The 26372-nt window shown below is 45.4% G+C and overlaps 1 protein-coding gene across 1 annotated transcript in view; it reads left to right on the top strand.

Moving 5' to 3' along the window:
• Positions 1-26372, top strand: part of LOC142559362 (glucoside xylosyltransferase 2-like) — a 56839-nt gene that overhangs the window by 6148 nt on the left and 24319 nt on the right. Inside the window, exon 3 of the mRNA XM_075670972.1 lies at positions 19659-19972. Within this exon, the coding sequence (XP_075527087.1) occupies positions 19659-19972 (314 nt within the window). The remainder of the gene's footprint in view (positions 1-19658; positions 19973-26372) is intronic.

Genomic DNA, 26372 nt, shown 5'->3' with positions numbered 1-26372 from the left:
TTTCTCAGACATCTGCGGGTGTATGATCTTGCCCAACTTGAGTATTTCTTCTATAAGGTACTGCCCGTCTCTGTCGAAGTTTGAGCTCTTTCGGCAAGTGTTCTCTTTGCGCGTTTCTTATTGGCATCAGAGTCCCCAGAACATTTTTTTATTTCATCAACAAAGAGTTCCTATGTTGTTAAGAACTCTTCGTGATTCTCGAACCACATCAGTGCTGTCTCTCTCAAAAATACGATGACGCTGTCAAGCTTGGTGACCGAAGTCCAGCGGTTATATCGGCTCACGCGATTGTAGTGCGTAAGTCACTCGTCCACACCCTCTCCCGCTCCTCCCGCGAAAGCGCACGGTTCCATGTAATGGTGTGCGGCAGCAGCTGGCGTACACCTTTGCGCGGTTGCAACTGACTCCGGGTCTGGTCCTCCGTTTTGTGGCATGATCGCTGTTGGCGTGAGACCGGCTAGACGGCGGCTCCGGCGAAGTTCAAGCGGTTGAGACTCCGTCGTACGGTGACGTCGTGTACCCAGCACCTCCAGCACTCTGTTGTGGGTGACTTTCTGAGTAGAGCGGGTTTATTGGGACGGAACCGATGGTCCTGAGCGCCAGCCGATGTTGTCTTGTCTTGTATTCTAAACAGTGGCGCATACCCACTATGCGGGATTGGCCTAGGAGCAGACGGTTTTCCTTATGCTTAGAAGCAAAGCGAAACTAGATTTCACTAGAGAAGCGTGGGACTATAGAACTCTAATTTAGAAGTGTAATGACATTATTGTTACACATTTTGATAAAATAAATAACGTAAAGAAATTAAATAAAAATTAATGAGGTTTTACGTGCCAAATCAACTTTCTGATTATAACGCACGCAGAAATTAAATAATAAAATTCAGCAAGGTACTCTTTTTGTCTCTCTAATAAAATTGTAAACTGTAAGAAAAGCATCCCTGTAGCTGGATCCCAGTGAAGTCGGCCCAAACGAAACAAAGGTTGGCGAGGTTAGCGATAGCCCAAGTTTGATGAATGAGTATTCCAATAGTTATCTTTGTCTTAGAAAAAGGCGGCACGATAGGAAACAATGTTCGATAGTTTCAGCTGCACTCTGAAAGAACATAGAGGGGACATAGCGAGGCCAGACATGTGTAAGTAAAATTTTAGAGAAGGTATATGACATCTCAATTATCTAAAAGACACTTCCAATTGCCTTGAAGGGCACCAATTATTATTTAATAGAAAGCCAAGATGGTGGAATTCAGGACAAGGGGTTATCATGGATATTGCAGAGTTTTGAGATATAGAAAAATTTCTGTACCTAGCCGCGATGACATAAGCTAACGTTGGCAAAACAGATATGATAGGGTCGTTGAGGGATGCTCGTGCGAGTGAATCAGCCATTTCGTTCAAGTGCAACCCACCATGTCCCGGTACCCAAAGCAAACATACTTTTCGTAAGTACGGAGGTATAATCGAAAGAAATGTTCTGTGAATTCTTAAATTTAGATATGCAGTAAGTGCTGTACTATCAGAGTCAAATGAAAGGTGAACAGCGGAACGCGTGACACAAGCATAACTGAAGGCATAGTGCGCGCCGTCCAGTCATCGCATTTGACGGGCACGCACTTCCAGTTTGGCCACACGGCGCTCGTTTGGCAGCGAAACGGCAAAACGCGCTTGGTACGCCCACGCCGGCCGCCGTCGCGGCTGCCAGCGTTACTGTGCTGCGCAAGTTGGCAGATAGAAAGAATGAATGTGGTGCACAAGCGTCAAACCACATGAGTGAAAGATGACGGTGCAAACCGCACAACGCGCACCGCTCTTCGCGCCGATAGCACTTATGCTTTCGTCGAACTCTGCGACAATACACGACGCGAAAAGCAATATTTTAGGTATTTGGAAAGATTGGATCCGCTTTGTAGACGAACACAGGAAGAAGACGGCACAGGCGCAAACTAACCACTGAGGTTTATTCGGGGGAAACACTTAAATATCAATTCATTCCAGCGCAGGCATATAAGGCTATCAGCAGCAGAAAAGAGGAGAAAAATCTCGAAATCAGAAAAAACCCAATGGCGTGGCTCAGCTAATCATATCTTTAGGAAACGTGCCTTCCTATTGCAAAGTATAATCGATGTGTCACTGATGCATCCTTGCCCCTTCTTCTTTATATAGTATGCCTTTGGAAGTTGCCGTGGTCGAATGAACCTCAGTTGTTAGTTTGCGCCTGTCCCGTCTTCTTCCTTGTGATCGTCCACAAAGCGCATCCAATCTTTCGAAATAGAATGAACCAACTTGCCGGACAACGCATCCTGCTAAATATTTTAGGTAAAGTTCTTTTTCATTTTTATTTTCTCCCTTTCAAATGCAACCAGAACGGAAGCGGAAATATCTCGCCGTAGAGGGATCGCGCGGCGCGGCCACAGCGAATGTGCCCGCCTCTAAATGGTGAAGGCTGGACGGCGTGCACTTATGCTTGGGCCACGCGCTCCGCTGTTCACGTTTGATTTGACGCTGATAGTGCATACATATAGCGAGTCGGTCACAATAACGGCTAACGGGTCATCTTGGGGGATTTTTCGTAATGCTAATATAATCGCTAATAATTCTGCCTGAAATATGGGCGTGAAGTCGGGAATGCGAAGGGAGTAACACCGTTGAAGATATTCAGAGAAGATGCCCACACCTGCCTTCTCATTGAACACAGAAGCGTGAGTAGCTATTACATTGTTAGCGGCTAGTTGGTATACATGGCCGTGTAAGATATTAATGAAATCTCGCGTTAGAAATAGTTTAGCAAGATTTGGAAATATGTCGCCGACCTCAATTTCGAGGTATGTTAAGGCATCATTTGAATAGAAAGCTTAACATCTGGAGAGATGAAATTTTTGTAACTGTGCTTGCACAAATATTATCTGAGGAATGTGGAACCTCGACCACGATACTTGAAAAAACTCAGACGGTTCAGTGATAAATGCATATTGCGTACGTCTTTTTAAAAAGGCATACATTTCTTAAAAATGTCTCAACTGTAAGAATGCGGAATCTGCAATCTAGGGTGAGTATATCAGCTTCCTGGTATAAAACAGTGTTGGCAATAACTCTACGAAGCCCAAGGCGTGATCTTAGAGCTTCTCTTTCTAAAAGTATGAAAGTTCCGTTATCGCATGGCGAACGTGTTCTTCCCTCTCTTACACGGTGTCCCACTACTGCTGGCGGCAGATGCCCTAATCATAAAAGACTCACCCTTGTAACAATATGTTCATCTGAAACACAGTTATCTGTGAATAAAGGCAGCTTGTATAAATTACCAGGTCATCATTCTGAATATTGTAATCGCGAATTGTGTTGTGGTTGTGGAAGCTACACTTGTAAAGTCGTCCTTAACACACTCGTTGTCTTCATATCAGACTCAAAAATATTCCCTGTGAATCTGTTTACTTGAATTTAACCATAGTTTTATACCAATTAATAGTCGAACACCATTGTCGCGTCAATTTATCGGTCACCTTCATCGTATCTAGAATTTTACAGTCAATTAAGCAACATTCTTAATAAGTCCACAATAGAAAATAGGAGAATTGTTGTATCTTGTGACATTAACATTAACATCATCAATTCATCATGTTTATAGCACATGCACTGGGGCCCTATAACGTAAAACTATTCCAATATATTTTTATTCCAATCTGCTGACGTCAAATTTGCGTAACCGCCGGTGAAAGCATCGGGCGGTCACCCGCAGGGTTGTCTGAACGGACCAATCAAGCGCTCCCCTCGTTCATAGGAGGACACTTGTTTGCTTGAAAAACGAATAACATTGCCTGCACTCAGCGACTTGTGTTATGTAATTGCCGCACAAGAGGCGAGGAGCACGCTCAAGTGGAGAGCGATACGATGGGGCCAAGCCACTGCACTGAAACTCGATAACCGGATCAAGAGGGTGGTGCCGGCGACAGCGATTGGCCCGCTTTCCCTTACTTAGCCTGCAGTGGCTCGTCGATAATCTCGGTGGCATGCAACGGAAGCGTAAGAATGACGCTAAAACGGATCCTCAGCAAAGATGAGTTGGCAAAACGAGGTGGTAAACGTGCCGAAAGTGCTCGAAAGCGTTACACGGATGCGCAAAAAGCTTTATTACACGCAAATAAACCCATGCTCTCCGGAGGTGCGCATAGCCACTGCCTGAGCAATCGGCGGCAGCCATACTTTATTCCCTTCGGAACGGGGCAGCCTGTGTCTCTTCACTGGGAAATTCAATTTTGTTCGGCATAATATTGCATTTTTAACGAGTACACGTCCCTCTGACGTGGTGAGTTCTTGCGGTTTTGTGACGTCGCGTGAGAGGCAGGTGAAGCGGTTGCAGCCCGAAAACTTTTGACCAATAGCCGAGGGCTAATGGCGAAAAGGCGTCGAATGAGAACTAACTATTTTTCTTTTGTTCTGTCAAGTCATGCATAATCAGTGTACACACGTCATATCAGATGGGGAGCTATCGCAGTTTTCGTGACGTCGCGTGAGAGACAGGTGAAGTGGGGGGTGGTACAAAATGTTTTTGACCAATCGCGTAGGGCTGATTACAGAATTGGAATAGAAAAGTCTGGAATAGGGGCGCTATAACGTAAAACTATTCCAAACTTTTTCTATTCCAATTCTGCTATCAGCCCTCCACGATTCGTCAAAAACTTTTTTCGACCACATCCACTTCACCTGTCTGTCACGCGACGTCACGAAAACCGCGATGCCTCCCCATATGATATGATGTGTACACACTGATTGTGCATGATTTGATAGAAAAAAGATACAGTTATTTCTGATTCGACCCCTTTTCGCTATTACTCTCGGCTATTGGTAAAAAGTTTTCGGGCTGCACCCACTTCACCTGCCTGTCACGCGACGTCACAAAACCGCAAGAACTCACCGCGTCAAAGTGACGTGTACGCGATGAAGATGCATTAATATGCCGAACAAAACTGAAATTTCTTCGGAATAGCCGCAAGCTGTCCCGTTCCGAAAGGAATAGAAGATGACTGCCGCTGATCACTCAGACGCTGGCTACTCGCACCTGCCGGAGAGCATGGGTGTATTTGCGTATAATAAAACTTCTTGCGTGGCGGTGTAACGTTTTCGAGCACTTTCGGCACGTTTCTCCCCTCATTCTGCCAACTCTTATTTGCTGAGGGTCCGTTTTAGCGTCATTCTTGAGCTTCGTTGCATGCCGCCGCGATTTTCGACCAGCCACCGCAAACTAAGAAAGGGATAGCGGACCAATCGTAAACGCCGGCACCGCCCCCTTCATCCGGTTATCGACTTTCAGTGCAGTGGCTCGGCCCCATCGAATCCCTCTCCACTTGAGCGTTCTCCTCGCCTCTTGTCAGCCAATTAGATACGACAAGCCGCTCAGTGTAGGCAATGTAATTCGTTTTTCAAGCAAACAAAAGTGCCCTCCTATGAACGAGGAGAGCGTTTGATTGGTCTGTTCAGACAACCCTGCGGGTCACCGCCCGGTGCTTGCGTCGGTGGTTACGCAAATTCGACGTCAGGAGATTGGAATAAAAATATATTGGAATAGTTTTACGTTATAGGGCCCTAGCTTTACGTTATAGCGCCCCTGTTTTCACCTTTGGCTTTCCTTCCCATATTTCAGCTCCAACTAGGATTTACTGGGCTCCAGTACCGTACTAGAACATATCTCCCACGTTTCATCCGATCACATTACAAGAGTGGTATCTCATCGCATCACAAATCATAATCTTATTGTTTTTCGCCTAAGGCTTTAAAAATGTACAGCGTAATAAAACAGTGACAAAGTGGCAACTTGAGTGCGGCAAATTTGTGCAGGTATTTCGCACAGTAGACTGGACATCGGTGATTAAGGAAGATTACGTAGAAAAAGCTGTTGTGTCGTTCACAGAAACGATAGCTACGTGAATTACGAAGGTACAGCGCCAACGAAGACGATCACAAGTAGGGAGAACGACACGTTGTGTCGTTCTCCGCACTTTTGATCGTCTTCGTTGGCGCTGTACCTTCGTAATTCAAGTATGCACCATCTAGCCCAAATGAATGTTGTCCTGAGGTAGCTACGTGCATAGGAAACCGCACCAATTCTGCTACTGTGATGAAGTAGATGAAGAAGGAGGTGCAGCGGTGGCGTAGAGGTAGAACACCAGCCTCGCGTGCAAGAGGTCCGTGGTTCGAATCCCGGTGCCGGCAATTTTCCACCGGATTAAAGAAAAACCCGCGTGTTGATAAAATTTCACAAACAGGCCTGGAGTGTGGCCTGATCCCGGTGACCAGAACCGGTAACGGACTCCCTCACCAGAGCAGGATTGGCCACCCTGGTGCAGTACTTGGCCACAACCTCCTATGAACACAACAATCAAACCCCGGCCCTCAGTCCCCAGCAGCTGCGAAGCAACTGACCACGGCGGCGGTCAGACCTGCGACGCAGCAGAGGGTGCTAAGAATCACAGGCTCCGGACAGGCCGCCATTGGAATATCAACATGGCAACGTTTAACGCTAGAACGTTATCTAGTGAGGCGAGTCTAGCAGTGCTATTGGAGGAATTAGAGGGCAGTAAATGGGATATAATAGGGCTCAGTGAAGTTAGGAGGCCAAAAGAAGCATATACAGTGCTAAATAGCGGGCACGTCCTGTGCTACCGGGGCTTAGCGGAGAGAAGAGAACTAGGAGTCGGATTCCTGGTTAATAAGAATATAGCTGGTAACATACAGGAATTCTATAGCATTAACGAGAGGGTGGCAGGTCTTGTTGTGAACCTTAATAAGAGGTACAAAATGAAGATTGTACAGGTCTACGCTCCTACATCCAGTCATGATGACCAGGCAGTCGAAAGCTTCTATGAAGACGTGGAATCGGCGATGGACAGAGTGAAAACTAAATACACTATAATGGGCGACTTTAATGCCAAGGTAGGCAAGAAGCAGGCTGGAGACAAGGCAGTGGGTGAATATGGCATAGGCACTAGGAATAGCAGGGGAGAGTTATTAGTAGAGTTTGCGGAACAGAATAATATGAGGATGATGAGTACCTTCTTCCGCAAGCGGGATAGCCGAAAGTGGACGTGGAGGAGCCCGAACGGCGAGACTAGAAATGAAATAGACTTCATACTCTGCGCTAGCCCTGGCATCATACAAGATGTGGACGCGCTCGGCAAGGTGCGCTGCAGTGACCACAGGATGGTAAGAACTCGAATTAGCCTAGACCTGAGGAGGGAACGGAAGAAACTGGTACATAAGAAGCCGATCAATGAGTTAGCGGTAAGAGGGAAAATAGAGGAATTCCAGATCAAGCTACAGAACAGGTATTCAGCTTTAACTCAGGAAGAGGACCTTAGTGTTGAAGCAATAAACGACAATCTTGTGGGCATCATTAAGGAGTGTGCAATGGAAGTCGGTGGTAACTCCGTTAGGCAGGATACCAGCAAACTATCGCAGGAGACGAAAGATCTGATCAAGAAACGCCAATGTATGAAAGCGTCTAACCCTACAGCAAGAATAGAACTTGCAGAACTTTCGAAGTTAATCAACAAGCGTAAGACAGCTGACATAAGGAAGTATATTATGGATAGAATTGAACATGCTCTCAGGAACGGAGGAAGCCTATAAACAGTGAAGAAGAAACTAGGAATTGTCAAGAATCAGATGTATGCGTTAAGAGACAAAGCCGGCAATATCATTACTAATATGGATGAGATAGTTCAAGTGGCTGAGGAGTTCTATAGAGATTTATACAGTACCAGTCGCATCCACGACGATAATGGAAGAGAAAATAGTCTAGAGGAATTCAAAATCCCGAAGGTAACGCCGGAAGAAGTAAAGAAAGCCTTAGGAGATATGCAAAGGGCGAAGGCAGCTGGGGAGGATCAGGTAACAGCAGATTTGTTGAAGGATGGTGGACAGATTGTTCTAGAGAAACTGGCCACCCTGTATACGCAATGCCTCATGACCTCGAGCGTACCGGAATCTTGGAAGAACGCTAACATAATCCTAATCCATAAGAAAGGGGACGCCAAAGACTTGAAAAATTATAGACCGATCAGCTTACTGTCCGTTGCCTACAAAGTATTTACTAAGGTAATTGCAAATAGAATCAGGAACACGTTAGACTTCTGTCAACCAAAGGACCACGCCGGATTCCGTAAAGGCTACTCAAGAATAGACCATATTCACACTATCAATCAAGTGATAGAGAAATGTGCAGAATATAACCAACCCTTATATATAGCTTTCATTGATTACGAGAAAGCGTTTGATTCAGGCGAAACCTCAGCAGTCATGGAGGCATTACGGAATCAGGGTGTAGATGAGCCATATGTAAAAATACTGGAAGATATCTATAGTGGCTCCACAGCCACCGTAGTCCTCCATAAAGCAAGCAACAAAATCCCAATAAAGAAAGGCGTCAGGCAGGGAGATACGATATCTCCAATGCTATTCACAGCGTGTTTACAGGAGGTATTCAGAGACCTGGATTGGGAAGAATTGGGGATAAAAGTTAATGGAGAATACCTTAGTAACTTGCGATTCGCTGATGATATTGCCTTGCTCAGTAACTCAGGGGACCAATTGCAATGCATGCTCACTGACCTGGAGAGGCAAAGCAGAAGAGTGGGTTTAAAAATTAATCTGCAGAAAACTAAAGTAATGCTTAACAGTCTCGGGAGAGAACAGCAATTTACAATAGGCAGCGAGGCACTGGAAGTCGTAAGGGAATACATCTACTTAGGGCAGGTAGTGACGGCGGATCCGGATCATGAGACGGAAATAATCAGAAAAATAAGAATGGGCTGGGGTGCGTTTTGGCAGGCATTGCCAAATCATGAACAGCAGGTTGCCATTATCCCTCAAGAGAAAAGTATATAATAGCTGTGTCTTACCAGTACTCACCTACGGGGCAGAAACCTGGAGGCTTACTAAAAGGGTTCTACTCAAATTGAGGACGACACAACGAGCTATGGAAAGAAGAATGATAGGTGTAACGTTAAGGGATAAGAAAAGAGCAGATTGGGTGAGGGAACAAACGCGAGTTAATGACATCTTAGTTGAAATCAAGAAAAAGAAATGGGCATGGGCAGGACATGTAATGAGGAGGGAAGATAACCGATGGTCATTAAGGGTTACCGACTGGATCCCAAGGGAAGTGAAGCGTAGCAGGGGGTGGCAGAAAGTTAGGTGGGCGGATGAGATTAAGAAGTTTGCAGGGACGGCATGGCCACAATTAGTACATGACCTGGGTTGTTGGAGAAATATGGGAGAGGCCTTTGCCCTGCAGTGGGCGTAACCAGGCTGATGATGATGATGATGATGAAGTAGTTTCGCTCTCCCAGAAATACAGGGAATACTAGCTCACTGTGAAATTCCAAAAATAAAAAGAATAACCTTCATAAAAAGTTAAAGGCACAGCCTTCTAACCTTACATTAAAATAATCCCGCTTTCAGAAATATTCTGCAACAATGCCTTCTTTATTAGTGTTCGCTAAGCTGAATTATTACCAGGACCTTATTGTAAAAAACACTAGCAACTTGACACGCGGCTGAAAAATTATTAAAGCGTTTCTGAACAAAAATGATTGCTCATAGAGCTCAATAAAAATCAAGCAAGGAGAAGAAATGTATACTGACCCTCTTAATATCGCTAATGGATTCAGTGAGCATCTTTGCGCATCTACGGGAATGCGCAGCCGGCCTGTCTTTTACATGATATACGTCGGTGTAGTCATTCCTTTTATCGGCATTCGGCGAGTGCAGATGAAGTTCAGCAGGTTCACCGTGAAGTTCACAATCATTGAAGACTACAAGCGCTGTCTAAGACCGCATTGTTCCTTGTAAAATAAAACTAATTTCGCATGAAATATTGTCTGTTTTGGCACCAATCAATAATGAACTTTTCTCTGCAGGCGTGTTTCCGAGCTGTCTTAAAGCTTGTTGAATGGCTCCTGTTTCAATAAAGGTTACCAGACTTCAGTAGGGAATTACAATCCATTTGGTATACTTCATTTATTTGGTAAAATGATTAAGTAGCTTTTTCACACTCAAATAATGCCGTACTTAAAACAATTTAATCATCTGTCTCCTCAGCAATTTAGATTTCGCCAAGAGTATTCAACCGAATTGGCACTTATTACTTTAACTGAAGAAATCAAGCAAGCTTTTGACAGAGGTCTAATTGTCGGCTCTGTATTGATCAAGCATTGATCAGTATTGATCAATTATTTGGTACATATGATCCACCTCTCAACATTATTAGAGACTACTTCATTAACCGGTCTCAAATGGTGCAGGTTAACGGCCGTCTCTCATCATCCAAGAGAATTAACGTAGAGGTCCCAAGGGATCAATTTTAGGCGAGATTTTGTTTTTGATGTTTATTAATGACCTAGTCACTATTCTTGCTAAGGCCAAGTGAAAACTATACGCTGATGACAGCACCATCTTTACATCCAGTAAATCAATTTCCACACTGAAGTGAACCTTAACCCCGACTTATGCAATATTAGTTTATCGTGCCATAGTTATCATCTGCGCATTAATCCTAATAAAACCGCATGTATGGTGTTCCATTCCAAGTGAAATTCAATCGACGTCCCACCTTCTGTTCATATTGGTGGTTATGTCACACAGGCTTCGAACGAAGCGCAGTTCTTCGGTGTCATCTTAGCGAATTAAATTTATTCGACACGCCGATCAGTTGTGAAGAACATTGAATTTGGCATCCACATTATCGTTAAGACAAGAACTTGTTTTCCACCATACCTCGAACAATGTATGTTTTTTTCCTTATATTCATAGCCACCTTTCTTATTGTGTATTGTCATGGGCCAATACGTATTCTACGCAAATTGAACGTCTAGAGCGACTTCAGAACCGAGCTGCGCGAATAATGACTTCCAGACCATTTTATTCGTCCTACCGGCAACAGTTTCCGAAACTTAACATTCTCCTGTTACTAAAATTATTTCGTCAGAAAATATTCGTAATTGTATAGGCTCATCACACACGACAACTTCATTGAATCCCGAACGCATACTAACAACAGCCCCCAGTTTTGCCTGCGCAGTAATCCTATTTTACCTGCCGTAAGGACGAACAATGGCAAGTTCACAGCCCTTTTCTCTGCCATAGCAATATGGAATTCATTACCTTTTGAAATAAAAGCATCACTTTCATACATTCTCTGTGCGCCAAGAATAATTTTTTCTTCAATTACCCGACCTATTTAGGTTTCCAAATTAACTACCAATATTTATGTTATTTTGCTGCATACATTTGTTTTTGCACACGTAATTCCTATTAGTGATAATAAAACGTCTTTGGTCTCTCATGTCCGGTTGATTATTGCTAGTTATCGTTGTGATTGTGCTTCTTCACACGTTGTCGATTATTTTTGATGTTTCCTTATAATTAGCATTACCAAGAACTTATGTAAGCAGATTCCTGTAATATATAATGAACTTGCCTAATTAATATTCTTGTTCTTCACATGACCATGCTTTATTTTTTTGTGTAATAACCCAATTTAAGTAATCATAGGACGTTCCTCTGGCAGTTGTTTCAAAACTCTGGGGCCTCCTGCTGTAATACCATTACCATGTAACCCCAACATGGCTGTTGCAATAAACTTAAGTTGACCCAACCACCATGGACAACTTGTGACTCAACCCGTGTGGAATGCAAAAAAAGTCGCACTGACACAAGGCAATCCATTCCTTTCGGCCAATAGTTGCATTCTGTTCGGTGTGTGAACTGAATCGGGGCCCTAAAATGACTTGTCAAATTAAAGCTAATATCTATACAGTAAGTTAGCCTGAGCTTTTGGTTGTATAAATGAAGATTTCGGTAAATTCAAACAAATCTCACAATGTTGTTTGCCTAGCATGCCTAGATATTGTCACGTGGTTGTGACGTTGAAGAACACAGTAGCAAATACTGTGAAAGACAAAACTAACTTTTATTGGGCGAACCTGTGCCCACAAAAACAGGCTACACTTATAGCACAACGATAGCGGCGAACACGGTCGGCGATCGTCGAAAATCGATCAACGGGTCAAGCGCGTCGGCTTTTATACATCAATATTCGAATTTTCCAGACTAATCGCTGGGACCCGCGTGGCTTCCACAAAGTTCTACACAATTCGCATCAGGCGATAAAATCAGGTAACGTAAGCTTCGGCGAAAGCAGACAGAGAATAGAAGCATCGATAACTTTCCAGAAACTTCGGATACATGCAGGTGCATCCCGCGCTGTGCGATAACATTTGTTAAGCGGCGAAACGTGGTTGCCCGATAAAGATAAGTACACGTGTCAATACCCCCCTCCTAAAAAGCATCGACCCGATGCTGCAAACAAAACGAAAGTGATGAACAAAAGCACTTGTAGCACAGAAAAAAAAATAAGGAAGTTCGTCAGCGTCCGTAAAAGGGTTTAAGGCGCACCACGTGGACCACTTCAGATCGTGCGCGGCGCCGCTGTGAATGCGAAATGCCGTCTTGCACGACCTCATATTCCAGTGCACCAATACGTCGGGTGACCTTGTAGGGTCCGAAATATCGTCGCAGTAGTTTTTCACTGAGTCCTCGTCGGTGTATCGGGGTCCACACCCAAACGCGGTCGCCGGGCTGGTACTCGACGGAGCGTCGTCGCAGGTTGTAGTGTCGGCTGTCGGTCCTCTGGTGTTTCTTGATCCGCAGGCGGGCGAGCTGTCGGGCTTCTTCGGCGCGCTGGAGGTAGGTAGCGACGTCAAGGTTCTCCTCATCAGTGACGTGCGGCAGCATGGCGTCGACCATCGTCGTCGGGTTCCTGCCGTAGACGAGCTTGAACGGCGCGATCTGTGATGTTTCTTGCACCGCCGTGTTGTAAGCGAATGTTACGTACGGCAGGACGGCATCTCAGGTCTTGTGTTGGACGTCGACGTACATCGCTAGCATGTCGGCGAGGGTCTTATTCAGCCGCTCCGTAAGACCATTCGTCTGCGGGTGGTAGGCCGTTGTCCTCCTGTGCCTTGTCTGACTGTATTTCAGAGTGGCTTGGGCGAGGCCCGCTGTGAGGGCCGTTCCTCTGTCGGTGATGAGGACTTCTGGGGCACCATGTCGCAGCAGGATGTTTTCGACAAAGAATTTCGCCACTTCGGCTGCGCTACCTTTCGGCAGTGTTTTTGTTTCAGCGAAGCGGTTGAGGTAGTCCGTCGCCACGACGATCTACTTATATCCGGTTATTGACGTAGGAAACGGTCCCAGCAAGTCCATCCCGATTTGCTGGAATGGTCGGCAAGGAAACTTGATTGACTGTAGTAATCCGGCTGGCCTTGTCGGCGGTATCTTGCGTCGCTGACAGTTTCGGCATGTTCTGACATAACGGGCGACGTCGGCAGTCAGGCGCGTCCAATAATACTTTTCTTGTATCTTCGATAGTGTACGGGAAAATCCGAGGTGTCCAGCGGTCGGATCGTCATGTAGGGCGTGCAATACTTCTGGACGAAGTCCTGACGGGACAACAAGAAGGTAATTGGCACGGACTGATGATGAGAAGTTCTTCACGAGTAGATTGTTTTGAAGCGTGAAGGAAGATAATCCGCACTTACATGCCCTGGGGACAACGTCGGTGTGCCCTTCCAAATATTCGACGAGGCCTTTTAGCAACGGGTCTGCGCGTTGCTGTTCAGCGAAGTCTTCCGCGCTTATCATTTCAAGGAAGGCGTCGTCATTCTCGTCATCTTGCGGCGGCGGGTCAAAGCGTGCGCGTGATAGGCAATCGGCATCGGAGTGTTTTCGTCCGGACTTGTAGGTTACAGTGATGTCATATTTTTGTAGTCTGAGGCTCCACCGCGCCAGTCGTCCTGAAGGATCCTTTATATTCGCTAGCCAACACAACGCGTGATGGTCACTGACGACTTTGAATGGCCTGCCATAAACATAAGGGCGAAATTTAGCTGTAGCCCAAACGATGGCGAGGCATTCCTGTTCGGTCGTAGAATAGTTGCCTTCCGCTTTTGACAGCGACCGGCTAGCGTAAGCTATCACCTGTTCGACTCCGTTTCTTCTCTGGACTAGAATGGCACCTAGGCCTAGGCTACTGGCGTCAGTATGGATTTCTGTATCGGCGTACTCGTCGAAGTGCGCAAGTACTGGCGGCGACTGCATGCGTCGTTTGAGTTCTTCAAATGCGTCGGCCTGCGGCATTTCCCACTTGAACTCATCCCATTTAGACGTGTCAAGGGCTCGGCGATGCGTGAAAAGTCATTGACAGAGCGCCTGTAGTAGGCACACATGTCAAGGAATCTACGCACTGCCTTCTTGTTGATGGGTTGCGGGAACTGTGGGAAGGCAGCTGTCTTTTGGGGGTCTGGACGGACACCAGATTTGCTGATTACGTGGCCTCGGGACAGAAACTTATCGAAAGCGAAGCGGCATTTTTCGGCTTCAGAGTAAGCCCTGACGACTTGATGGCCTCTAGTATTGTCGCAAGCCGCCTCAGGTGATCGTAGAAATTTCCGGCGAAAACGACGACATCATCCAAATAAACCAGACAGGTCTGCCACTTCAATCCTGCTAACACCGTGTCCATGACGCGCTGGAACCTTGCAGGCGCCGAGCACAGTCCGATTGGCATAACCTTGAACTCGTAGAGGCCCTCTGGAGTGATGAAGGCTGTCTTTTCGCGATCTCTTTCGTCGCCTTCTATTTGCCAATAGCCAGACTTGAGGTCCATCGACGAGAAGTATTTAGCGTTGCAGAGCCCATCCAGTGCGTCGTCTATTCGTGGGAGGGGGTGTACGTCCTTCTTCGTGATCTTGTTCAGACGACGATAATCGACGTAAAAACGTAGGGTTCCGTCCTTTTTCTTTACCAGGACAACTGGGGATGCCCACGGGCTTTTCGACGGCTGGATGATGTCGTTGCGCAGCACTTCGTCGACTTGTTCTCTTATAGCTGCACGTTCTCGTGGCGAAACTCGGCAAGGGCTCTGACGGAGTGGTCGAGCGCACTCCTCGGTGATTATGCGATGCTTGGCGACTGGTGTTTGTCGAATCCTCGATGACGTCGAAAAGCAGCCTTTGTGTCGTCGCAGCAGACTTCTAAGCTGCTGTTTCTTAATCACGGGGAGGCTTGGGTTAATGTCGTAGTCTGGTTCGGGAATCATCGTCGTCGGTGTAGATGCGGCGGAATCCGAGAGGACAAACGCATTACTGGTTTCCAGAATTTCCTCGATGTACGCGATCGTCGTGCCGTTGTTGATGTGCTTGAACTCATGGCTGAAGTTTGTCAGCAACACTTCAGTTTTCCCTCCATGCAGTCGAGCGATCTCTCTTGCGACGCAAATTTCACGGTCTAGCAGTAGACATTGGTCGCCTTCGATGACGCCTTCTATGTCAGCGGGTGTTTCGGTGCCGACCGAAATAACAATGCTCGAGCGAGGCGACATGCTCACTTGATCTTCGAGAACACTCAAGGCGTGGTGACCACTAAAGCTCTCCGGCGGTATCGCTTGATTTTCCGACAGCGTTATCGATTTTGACTTCAGGTCTACGATTGCGCCGTGTTGGTTCAGAAAGTCCATGCCGAGAATGACGTCTCGTGAACACTGTTGGAGGATAACGACGGTGGCAGGGTAAGTCGGTTCATGAACGGTTATTCTTGCCGTGCAGATTTCAGTCGGCGTAATGAGGTGTCCTCCAGCGGTCCGAATTTGGGGGCCCTCCCATGCAGTCTTAACCTTCTTCAACTGGGCGGCAATGTGTCCATTCATTACGGAGTAATCGGCCTCTGTGTCGACTAAGGCAGTGACTGCGTGGCCGTCGAGAAGTACGTCGAGGTCGGTGGTTCTTTGTCTGGCGTTGCAGTTGGGTCTTGGCGTCGGATCACGGCTGCGTCTTGCTGAACTGAAGCTGGAACGTCGCGTTGTCAAGCCGTCTTTCGTCGGTGTAGTCTTGGCTTCCTGACTTCGTCGGGACGGCGGCGTGTCGTCATTAGGTAGTCGAGATGGTTTCTTTGTCGTCTTCGTCGGTGGCGGTGGATCTTCGTCAGTTCGACGAACAGCAACCGCGCCTTCATCGGTTGCTACCTTTAGTTTTCCGGATATGGGCTAGGTGACCAGCCCCGAGCTGTGTCGGTCTACGGTCGGCGCTGCGGCGAGAGGTAGCGGCCTGGTGATGGCGAACGCGACGGTCGTCGAGAGCTCCACTGAGTAGCGGCGAGGTAGTCGGCGATATCGCGAGGGCGTTAACCTTGCTGCGGGCGTGGAGCGTTGACGGCGAAACCTCGCAGTCCCATCTCCCGGTATGGGCATCGGCGATACACATGGCCGGCTTCTCCGCAGTGATAGCAGGGCCGGCGGTGGTCGGGGACTCGCCAAATGTCCGGCTTCCTCGCGTAGGTGTGCTGGACGACGGGTGGGCGTGTGGGCGGCGGCGGTGGCGGACGATGGATTTGCGTCGTTGCAGGGCCCTCGCGTGGTCGCGGAGGGGGGCGTTGACGGCGTGCGACGGCGGCGTATGTCATCGCTTCTGGCTGGGGCTGCGGTAATTGTGGTCGCAGCTCGGAAACTCAAAGCGATCGGTGCACCTCTTCTTTCACGATGTCAGCGATCGAAGCCACTTGGGGCTGCGACGAAGGTAAGACCTTGCGCAGTTCTTCGCGCACAATGGCCCTGATGGTCTCCTGAAGGTCACCGGAAGCCAATCCTTGGATGACGTACTGCACCGTTAACCCCTGGTGGTTATATTGCCGGGTGCGCATCTCCAGAGTTTTCTCGATCGTCGATGCTTCTGCAGAAAACTCTGCTACGGTCTTCGGCGGGTTACGAATAAGTCCTGCGAAAAGTTCTGGCTTGACGCCCCGCATCAGGAAGCGGACCTTTTTCTCCTCTGACATTTCCAGGTCGGCATGCCGGAAAATACGGGCCATCTCCTCCGTGAAGATCGCGATCGTCTCGTTTGGCAGCTGCACTCTGGTTTCTAGTAGTGCTTGGGCTCGCTCTTTTCGCACGACGCTTGTAAACGTTTGCAAGAAGCCGCTTCGGAACAGGTCCCACGTCGTTAAGGTGACTTCTCGATTCTCGAACCAGGTCCTGGCGGCGTCTTCCAGTGCCAAATAGACATGCCGCAGCTTGTCGTCGCTGTCCCAACTGTTAAACGTAGCGACCCTCTCATACGTCTCCAGCCAGGTTTCCGGGTCCTCGAATGTTGATCCGCGGAACGTCGGAGGTTACCTGGGCTGCTGCAGCACGATGGGGGACGCTGGGGCTGCCATTGGGGTTGCCTTGGCCACAATATTCTTGGTCTTCTCATGTAGAAGTCCGTGCTCCGGGGGCAGCTGTTGAAGACGGCGGCTTGCTCGATGCTCCGGGACTACGTTGGTGCTCTCTTTGCGGTCCGGACTTGGATGACGGCTTATCGGGGGCATCCGCTACATGAACGAAAAGCACCTCCACCAGATGTCACGTGGTGGTGACGTTCAAGAACACAGTAGCAAATACTGTGAAAGACAAAACTAACTTGTATTGGGTGAACCTGTGCCCACAAAAACAGGCTACACTTAAAGCACAACGATAGCGGCGAACACGGTCGGCGATCGTCGAAAATTGAATCAACGGGTCAAGTGCGTCGGCTTTTACACATCAATGGTCGAATTTTCCAGACTAATCGCAGGGACCCGCGTGGCTTCCACAAAGTTCTACACAATTCGCATGAGGCGATAAAATCAGATAACATAAGGTTCGGCGAAAACAGACAGAGAGTAGAAGCATCGATAACTTTCCAGAAACTTCGGATACATGCAGGCGCATCCCGCGCTGTGCGATAACATTTGTTGAGCGGCGAAACGTGGTCGCCCGATAAAGATAAGTACACGTGTCAATATTAAACAAATTGAGATATCAGGCTAAAGCAGCAATTATAGTTATCAGTAAGCTCCAAATAAAAAAGTACGGTAGCTATTACATATGTGTAAAGGCAGTGGACAAGAAAAGCTGCTCGATGTGATCACACTCGCTTAGAGTAAATCACTTGCGCTGTCAGTTGACGCAGAAGTCTCTTGCGCCTACGATTCAGCAACTGCTCCTGCAGCTTTTCATAGTAAAACACTCCTTTTCCGCCTTGTCCTGTCTTTTGTTCTTTCTTAGTGTGCCGTTACCTTTGGCGCTGCATTTTTCTGAAAGCTTTTCATAACTCGTTAGAAATTACTCCCCTCGTTCATGAAGCCTGCTTGCTTCATCGCCCATTGTAATAGATATTGTCATCACCTAGATGATATAGACAATCATAGACATAGACAATCACCTTGAACTGCAAATATTTCTTCGAAAGGGGGCGCCATGCTTCCATTTCAAAAACACTTATTCGTGGGCACACCCACACGATATGCAACACAACCTGTCTAATGGTGTGAAGCAGGAATATATGAGAGAACGCATGTGTGAAAGCTCTTCCACTTGTACAGTACAGTTGACTTATAGCCTTGTTCACGCTGTATGAATTACCTGTCACGTTTTGTGTCCAATTCTGTCTTCTTTTGTGTAAATAAAGAAGTGCGTATTGTTTATTTCAGTTTTTTCAAATTTGCGAAAATACTGTAATTTTATGTAAGCGTCCAATCTCTCCTTCTGTGTACTTGCTGCAGTGGCTCGCTCAGCGACTATGCTCTTCTGTTGCTAATTATGAGCTTGCGGGTGCGATTCCCAGCATTTTAGCCTAAGCACAATGCAAAAACGGTCTATTTAAGATGCAGGTGAAGGTAAAATACTCCTAGATGACCGAGATAAATTGTGCAGCACTGGGATGTTTAGTGCGAGGTCAGTCATCGTTGTGTAGGCACAGCTTAAACATGACAAAGTGCAGATCGGGAAGAGTGCGCTTAAGCACCTACCACTTTAACAGTAAAGAAATGACCTCGTGGGAACTGAAGATATGCAGCAACTTAGCCTGTTGACTTCGAAAAGCTTTTTCAGGCACAGGAGTGTTAGAAAAATGCATGAATTGTTTATTGAAGTCAACGACGTCATGCCAGCAACTTTTGTGATGCAATAACATTGTAATATTCAGAAGGGAGTTTGTAGGTTAGTTTGCACGGCTTGTAGTCTATCTTTGAACTGCAAACAAGTGCAAAGACAAGGAAGGTGGTTTTCGTCACTGGCGAATCAAAAATTTAATTTAAATGTAAAGAAATATTTGACCCACTGTCAACAAATGAAACGTGCATATAAAAAAACGTGAAGTACAGTAACCTTTTACTTAGCTTGTGACCACCACCCTTTCTTTGTACACGCCGTCTTACCAGACCCGCCATGGTTTCTCAGTGATTATGCTGTTGGGCTGCTTAGCACGAGGGCGCGGGATCGAATCCCGGCAGCGGCGGCCGCATTTCGATGTAGGCAAAACATCCATGTACATAGATTTAGGTGCACGTTAAAGAACCCCAGGTGGTTAAAATTTCTGGAGTCCTCCACTACGACGTGCCTCATGATCAGAAGGTCGTTTTTGTCACGTAAAACCCCATAATTTAATTTTTTGTCTCACCAGATGAGTGTTTGTAGTATTCTTGATCAGTTGGAAGGATCAGTCCTACTGATAGAGTGACCCTCCACTCGCACTAACTTGTGATAGGCTCTTTCATGATTTATTTTGCCAACTTTCCCGTCCGTGCCAAGCACAGGTGTCAACTCGGGCGTAATGCTCATGAATCTTACCCGCATGCGAAAGTTTGGCTGGGAGGAGCACCTGAGGATACTGGAGCAGACGTATAGGCAAAACATCAGGTGGGGCGACCAGGACCTACTGAACATCTTCTTCAGCATGCACCGTCAACGCCTGTTGCTGTTTTCGTGCCGGTGGAACTACCGGATCGACCATTGCATGTTCGGGACACACTGCACTGAGAGACCAGTGGCTCTTGTCCACGGGTCACGCAACGTCTTCGCTTTGTACTCGCAACCGGCTTTCTGGGAACTTTACCAGGCCATGGCAGAGGTGAGATTGACAGGAATACTTGGGAAAATTTAAAGGGTACCTAGGCTTCGTAGCATTACTATTTCAACGTAATGCTAGGAATTAGGTAAAAACAGCAACATTGTTGGGGCAACTAGTCACGCTGTGCTCAATCGCAGTGTCAGTTCGTTTCATCATCATCATCATCATCATGGCTACGCCCACTGCAGGGCCAAGGCCTCTCCCCTACTTCGCTAAATACCCCGATAATGTTCTAATTGTGGCCATGTTGTCCCTGCAAATTTCTCAATCTTCTCCGTCCACCTAAGCTTCTGCCGCCCACTGCGGCGCTTCCATTTTCTTGGAATCCAGTCCGTAACCCTTAATGACCACCGGTTATCTTCCCTCCTTATTATATGCCCAGCCCGTGTCCATTCTTTTTCTTGATTTTAACTCAGATGTCAATAACTCGCGTTTGTTTCCTCACCCAATCTGCTCTCTTCTTATCCTCTTAACGTTACATCCATCATTCTTCTTTGCATAGCTCGTTGCGTTGTCCTCAATTTAAGCAGAACCCTTTTCGTGAGCCTCCAGGTTTCTGCCACCTAGGTGACCACTGGTAGGACACAGCTGTTATACACTTTTTAGTACGTTTATCGTGTTTTAACTCCTGCCATAAAGGCTGCTGCAGTGACTGAAACTGCCACATGGTACAGTTCGCTTTTCTTAATGTTGCTGGGACCAAAGCAATTAATCTAATTTTATCGCTCACCAAGACAGGTGTGATTACCATAAGGGTCGTCCGGTTGCGGCCATTTGGGGTCAGACAAGTGCTGGCTGATCGCTCAAATTCAAATTACCCGGCAAGCAAGGGCTGATTTCCGAATGAAAATAATAAAATACCATAGGAAAATATGGCTACCAGCCAAGATCTTCGATTCGGATGGAAACAGCCAGAAATTTTAATTGTCGAAACTCTACTATGAAACATGCAATTAGGCTAAGCAAGCAACATTGATGCAGTCTGGAGTCATTGCCGATAGATAGGATTAAGAATTCCACAACTGCAATAAAGACATTGCTTTATCGGTACATATTTAGTGACCAAGCATAACGTCGTTGTAATAGACTTGCCTGCCACGTCATAAAACTCATGAGCTTGAGCTGTTTTTCTACTGTCATTGACATATAACAAATAGTTCACTTCGACGTTGATTTTATTTTGCAACAACTAGGTCGCAAACAGGATGACTAGGCAAAACACTCCAGCTTGAGGGGAATCTGGCCACCTCACCGCTTTACCCGCTTCGTAGCGGTTAAACAAAAGCAGACATTCTACATTATGCATAAAGTTCATACTAAGAGAGAGAACAGCCACAGAAGAAAATACGTAGTGATGAAACCACGAAAAAGAATATTAACTTATCACGGATGCACATGTCAATACAAAAATAGGTTGCGTAACGTTTTAGAGGCACAATTTTGCCGTAACTCGTTTAGGCAGCCTAATAACGTTTTTACAGTTGTATATTTAGGAGAGGTATTAATTCTAGATTCATGTTATTGTCAACCATCATATTGACACGTGTACTTGTTTATCTTTTTCGGGTGAGCGCTTTTCATCGTCTATACTTCGTTCCATACATAGCAGTGAACTCGGTGGAGGCTAGAGAAACTTCTTGCAGCGACAGTGTTGACACTTGGAAATAGTTCAATGCGTTTGGACAACAACTGTGTGCAACTGTTTTTATTTATTTATTTATTTATTTATTTATTTATTTATCTATTTATTTATTTATTTATTTATTTATTTATCATACCCTCAAGGTACGGTTGTACATTGCAGAGGGGAGGGGCAAAGTAAGTAAATACAGAGGCAATCACAAAATAAGGAGGGAAGGCAAAGAACATGGCAAAAAACATCGTATACAAACAAGAATGGTAAATAGAAACTTGTGAGCGTGGCAAAAATACATGGCGGAACAAAATAAAGAAACGAAAGAACATACGATATAAAAATACAAGCAATAATGTAAAACAATGGCATAAAAGCAGTTATTATACAGAACAAGCAAACGCAACAATTATTTATAACATGAAGCTTTGAAGTGTGCTTTTAAAGTTATTGGTGTCAATAACGCTTGTAAGTAATCCGGGTAAGTTATTCCAATCTTTGCTCGTTTCGGGAAGAAATGAGTATGAAAAGCCGACGGTGTTGCAGTGCGGAATGTTTACCTTTTGGCGGTGGTCTATGCGAGATGAAATGTATGGTGGTGGTTGGACAAAGATAGAGCGTAAATATGTGTTATGGTAGTAGATTTTATGGAAAAGACATATGCGAGATAGTTTTCTACGGGTTGATAACAGCGGGAGGTGAAGGAGAGCTTTCATGTTAGTGACACTCGCAGTTCTTTGGTAGTTGGTGAGAATGAAACGGGCTGATCGATTCTGTATTGCCTCTAGAGAGTGTAAGAGGGGGTCATGACCGGGGTCCCATACTGATGACGCGTGCTCTAGTTGTGGGCGAATGTAAGTTGTGTACAATAAGAGTTTTAGTGATGATGGTGCTTGAGAAAATTTTCGACGAAAGTATCCCAGCGTGCGAGTGGCCTTAGATGTTATGTGATCAATGTGAGTTTTCCAGGATAGATTGCTGGCAATGTGAACCCCCAAGTATCGATATGACGTTACACATTCTAGTGGGATGTTATTTAGCGTATAGGTGGGGCAGATGACGTTAGTACGAGAAATCCTCATAGTCTTACACTTTCTAATGTTTAATTCCATGCGCCATGTACGACACCACTCATTTATGTTATTGAGATCCTCCTGAATTAGTAGAATATCTGAAGAATTAGTTATTTTACGATACAAGACGCAGTCATCCGCAAAAAGACAAATGTTCGAGGAAACGTGAGTGGGCAAATCATTAATATAAATTAGGAATAATAAAGGACCGAGCACAGACCCTTGCGGGACGCCGGAGTCAACTGGGGCTAAAGGTGAGTTAGCGTCATTAGTGGTTACATATTGAACACGTGATGTCAGAAACACGCGAATCCAATTAATTACGGAGGGGTCGATGTTTAGAACGCCTAATTTATGAAGAAGCAATGCATGGTTCACATTGTCAAATGCTTTAGAGAAGTCGAGAAATATACAATCTGTTAAAAAACCAGAATCTAAATTGGCATGTAGGGCATTAGTGAAGAGGATAAGCTGAGTATCACAAGAGAAGTTTTTACGGAATCCATGCGGCATAACTGTGAAGAAGTTGTTATTTTCAAGAAAATTAACCAGATGTGTGTATATTATACGCTCCATAACTTTGCATGGTACAGATGTAAGTGAAATAGGTCTGTAGTTGTGTGGATCATGGGTTGGTCCGGTTTTGTGAATGGGGATTACTTTGCCAATTTTACAATCATACGGTAAGGTGCCAGAGTTGTAAGATTGTGAGTAAATGCATTCTAGTAGGATTGAACAGTATTCCGCTGTGTTTTGTAAGAATATAGTGTTAATTTCATCTAGTTCGGCGATGGTGCACAAACAGTGCAAATCGTAACACACCTTCTTCCTTTGCAGCTCGCTGTCCTTAGCTCGACTCACGGAAAACCGCCCTTATCAACCTCGTGGACGGACGCCCCGCTGCAAGCTTGGTCACCGTGGTCCTGCGCCTGCGCTTGGATCATCACGTGGCCGCGACGCCAGCTGGTCGTGAAAGACGCATAAAAGGACGGCTTCACCGAGTGGGCCACGCAGTTCGGCGGCGGTGCACAAACAGTGCAAATCGTAACACACCTTCTTCCTTTGCAGGTGAGAATTGGTGTTACTTGCTTTTAAATTTGCTTCTGTTCTTGTGCACTGCTGCCGAACACAGCGTGAAGTGTATTTGTTTTGCGTGAAGTGTATTTGCTTTGCTAATGGGGAAAGACTCCGTAAAGAATGCCGGAAAAGATGCAGAGAAGGACACAACTGACACAAAAGATCTTGCAGAGCTGTCAAAGGCGTTTGAAAGCTTCAAACGTGATTTCAGAAGTCAAATGAGGGAAATTAAATACAGCATAACTTTTTGCTCTGATACTTGCAGTGAGGCGAAAGATGCAGCCATCGATATTAAGAATATGAGAACTGAAATGCAAGAACTTATCAGTCAAAACATGGAACTAAAAGCAGAAAACAAGAAACTGGCACAAAAATGCGATGAGCTGGAGCAGTATCAGCGCCTAAACAATCTTGAGATAAAAGGTGCCCCGGTGGGAAATGATCCAGTGACAGTTGTGACAAAGATAGGGGAAGCTGTCGGCACGACGATTGATCCGGCTGACATCGACACATGCCACTGGATTCACACCCCTAAACCAGGTGTGCAGAAGATAATCATTCGTTTTGTCAAAAGAACAAAACGTGACGATATTCTGGCGAAGTGTAGAAAGTAAAGGCTGGATAGCTCTGTGTTTGGGGATAAGAAGAAAATGCCCATTTTTGTAAATGAGCATTTGACTCAGAGGGGCAAGGCTTTGCTTGCAGCGGCAATACAGAAAAAGAAAGAAACTGGCTGGAAATTTGTCTGGACATCTGGTGGCAAAGTGCTAGCACGCAAAGATGAAGGTTCACGAGTGATACACATTGCGGATGAGGCAAGCCTGACTAAAATAGGGAATTGAACATGCAATGCGAAATACGAAATTGAAAATGGTTTATTATGTCTGATCCCTTTAGTAACCGAAAGTATTATGATGTTGCAGAATTTAATAGCGAATTCCACTCTGGCAAGAACTTGTTTTCGACATTACATATGAATTGTAGAAGTATAAAAAGAAAAGTCGATGATATTGCTGTTTTTCTACAGTCTCTATCAATTGGGTTTGATGTGCTGGTTTTCTCAGAAACATGGATCACTTGTAAAGAAGATGCACCGTTCCTTCCAGGTTATCGAAATGAAATCCTTTGTCGTGAACAACAAAAAGGTGGAGGTCTTGCTATTTATTTTAAGGCTGCTCTTTCTTGTGAATTGCTTGATAAGTATTCTGTCATGAATGATGATATTGAATGCATGACTATGTGTATTGTGCCATATTTAGTAGTTGGTGTATATAGGCCACCCAGTGGCCACAAGAAGAAATTTATTCAGTTCCTTGACGTTTTGTTATCAACTGTTCTCTGGAATACTCCTTGCATAATTATGGGCGATATAAATATTGACCTCTGCTCCAATGATCCCTATGCGAAAGAATTTGAAACGCTTTCGCTTACATATGGAAGTGCAAATTTTATAACATTACCTACTAGGATTACATCAGTAAGCGCTACGCTGCTTGATATATGTGCTTCAAATTTCAGTTCGCAGAATATAAAAACCGGGGTTTTTTCGTGTGACATCAGTGATCATATGCCCATCTTCTTTCTGGTATTATCTACTTCTCGCCTTTGCATACCAAAAACCCAGACATTTCTACATCAAACTAAAAACAGCAAAACTCGTAAAAATTTTTTTCACTTAGTTCAGAACCTAGATTGGAGCACTGTTTATAGGCAAAATAACCCTGATGAAGCTTATAACGCCTTCCTAAAGCTGTTGCGTGCTAGTTATGATGCAGCATTTCCACTTCATGAGTTCTCAGGTGATATAAATAAAAAATGCAGAAAGCCTTGGAAAAATTCTGATCTTTACAGGCGCATTAAAATAAAGAATAAGTTGTACCACGATTTCATCCATTCGAGAGAGCCCGACGCGTTCACTAAATATAAGGTATATAGAAATGTTTTAACTTCAGACATAAGGAAGGCTAAAACGAACTACTATGAAAAGTTATTTGAAAAAATTTACGCCAATCAGAGGAAATTATGGGAAGTCGTAAATGGGCTTACGAACAGGAATAAAGGCTGTCATAGGACACAGGACCTAACAAATAATGGCGAAACACTCAGCGGCGAAAGTTTGGCCAATGTCATGAACGAACACTTCATAAACGCGGGCTCCTATGTTGCAACCGATGGAAATACGGAAAGTACCCCAACTGCTGATAGGTCTACTGTACCTTATTCTATTTTTTTGGTTCCCACAAATCCGGTCGAAGTAGAAATCTTCATCAGAAAGCTTAAAAATAACGTTGCATCAGGTATTGATGAAATAGGTTCTGCTGAGTTAAAATTGATATCACCATTGATATGTGATGTATTGGCCTATATTATCAACCTCACCCTCACTGCCGGTGTATTTCCGGAACAGTTAAAGGTGGCAAAAGTCACTGCAGTACATAAAGGTGGTGATATCAATAGTTTGGCAAATTATCGACCAATATCTGTGCTTCCCACAATATCAACAATATTTGAAGGAGTAATTTACAGTAGACTTGCATCCTTTTTGATAAACATCAAATAATAACAAAGAGTCAACATGGTTTTCGAAAAAATAAGTCGACGGTGCAAGCTCTATTAA

The sequence above is a fragment of the Dermacentor variabilis genome, chromosome 10 (assembly GCF_050947875.1).
Source record: "Dermacentor variabilis isolate Ectoservices chromosome 10, ASM5094787v1, whole genome shotgun sequence".
NCBI lineage: Eukaryota > Metazoa > Arthropoda > Arachnida > Ixodida > Ixodidae > Dermacentor > Dermacentor variabilis.
The sequence above is the reverse complement of the archived record's forward strand: the minus strand, read 5'-3'. Positions and strand labels throughout refer to the sequence as shown.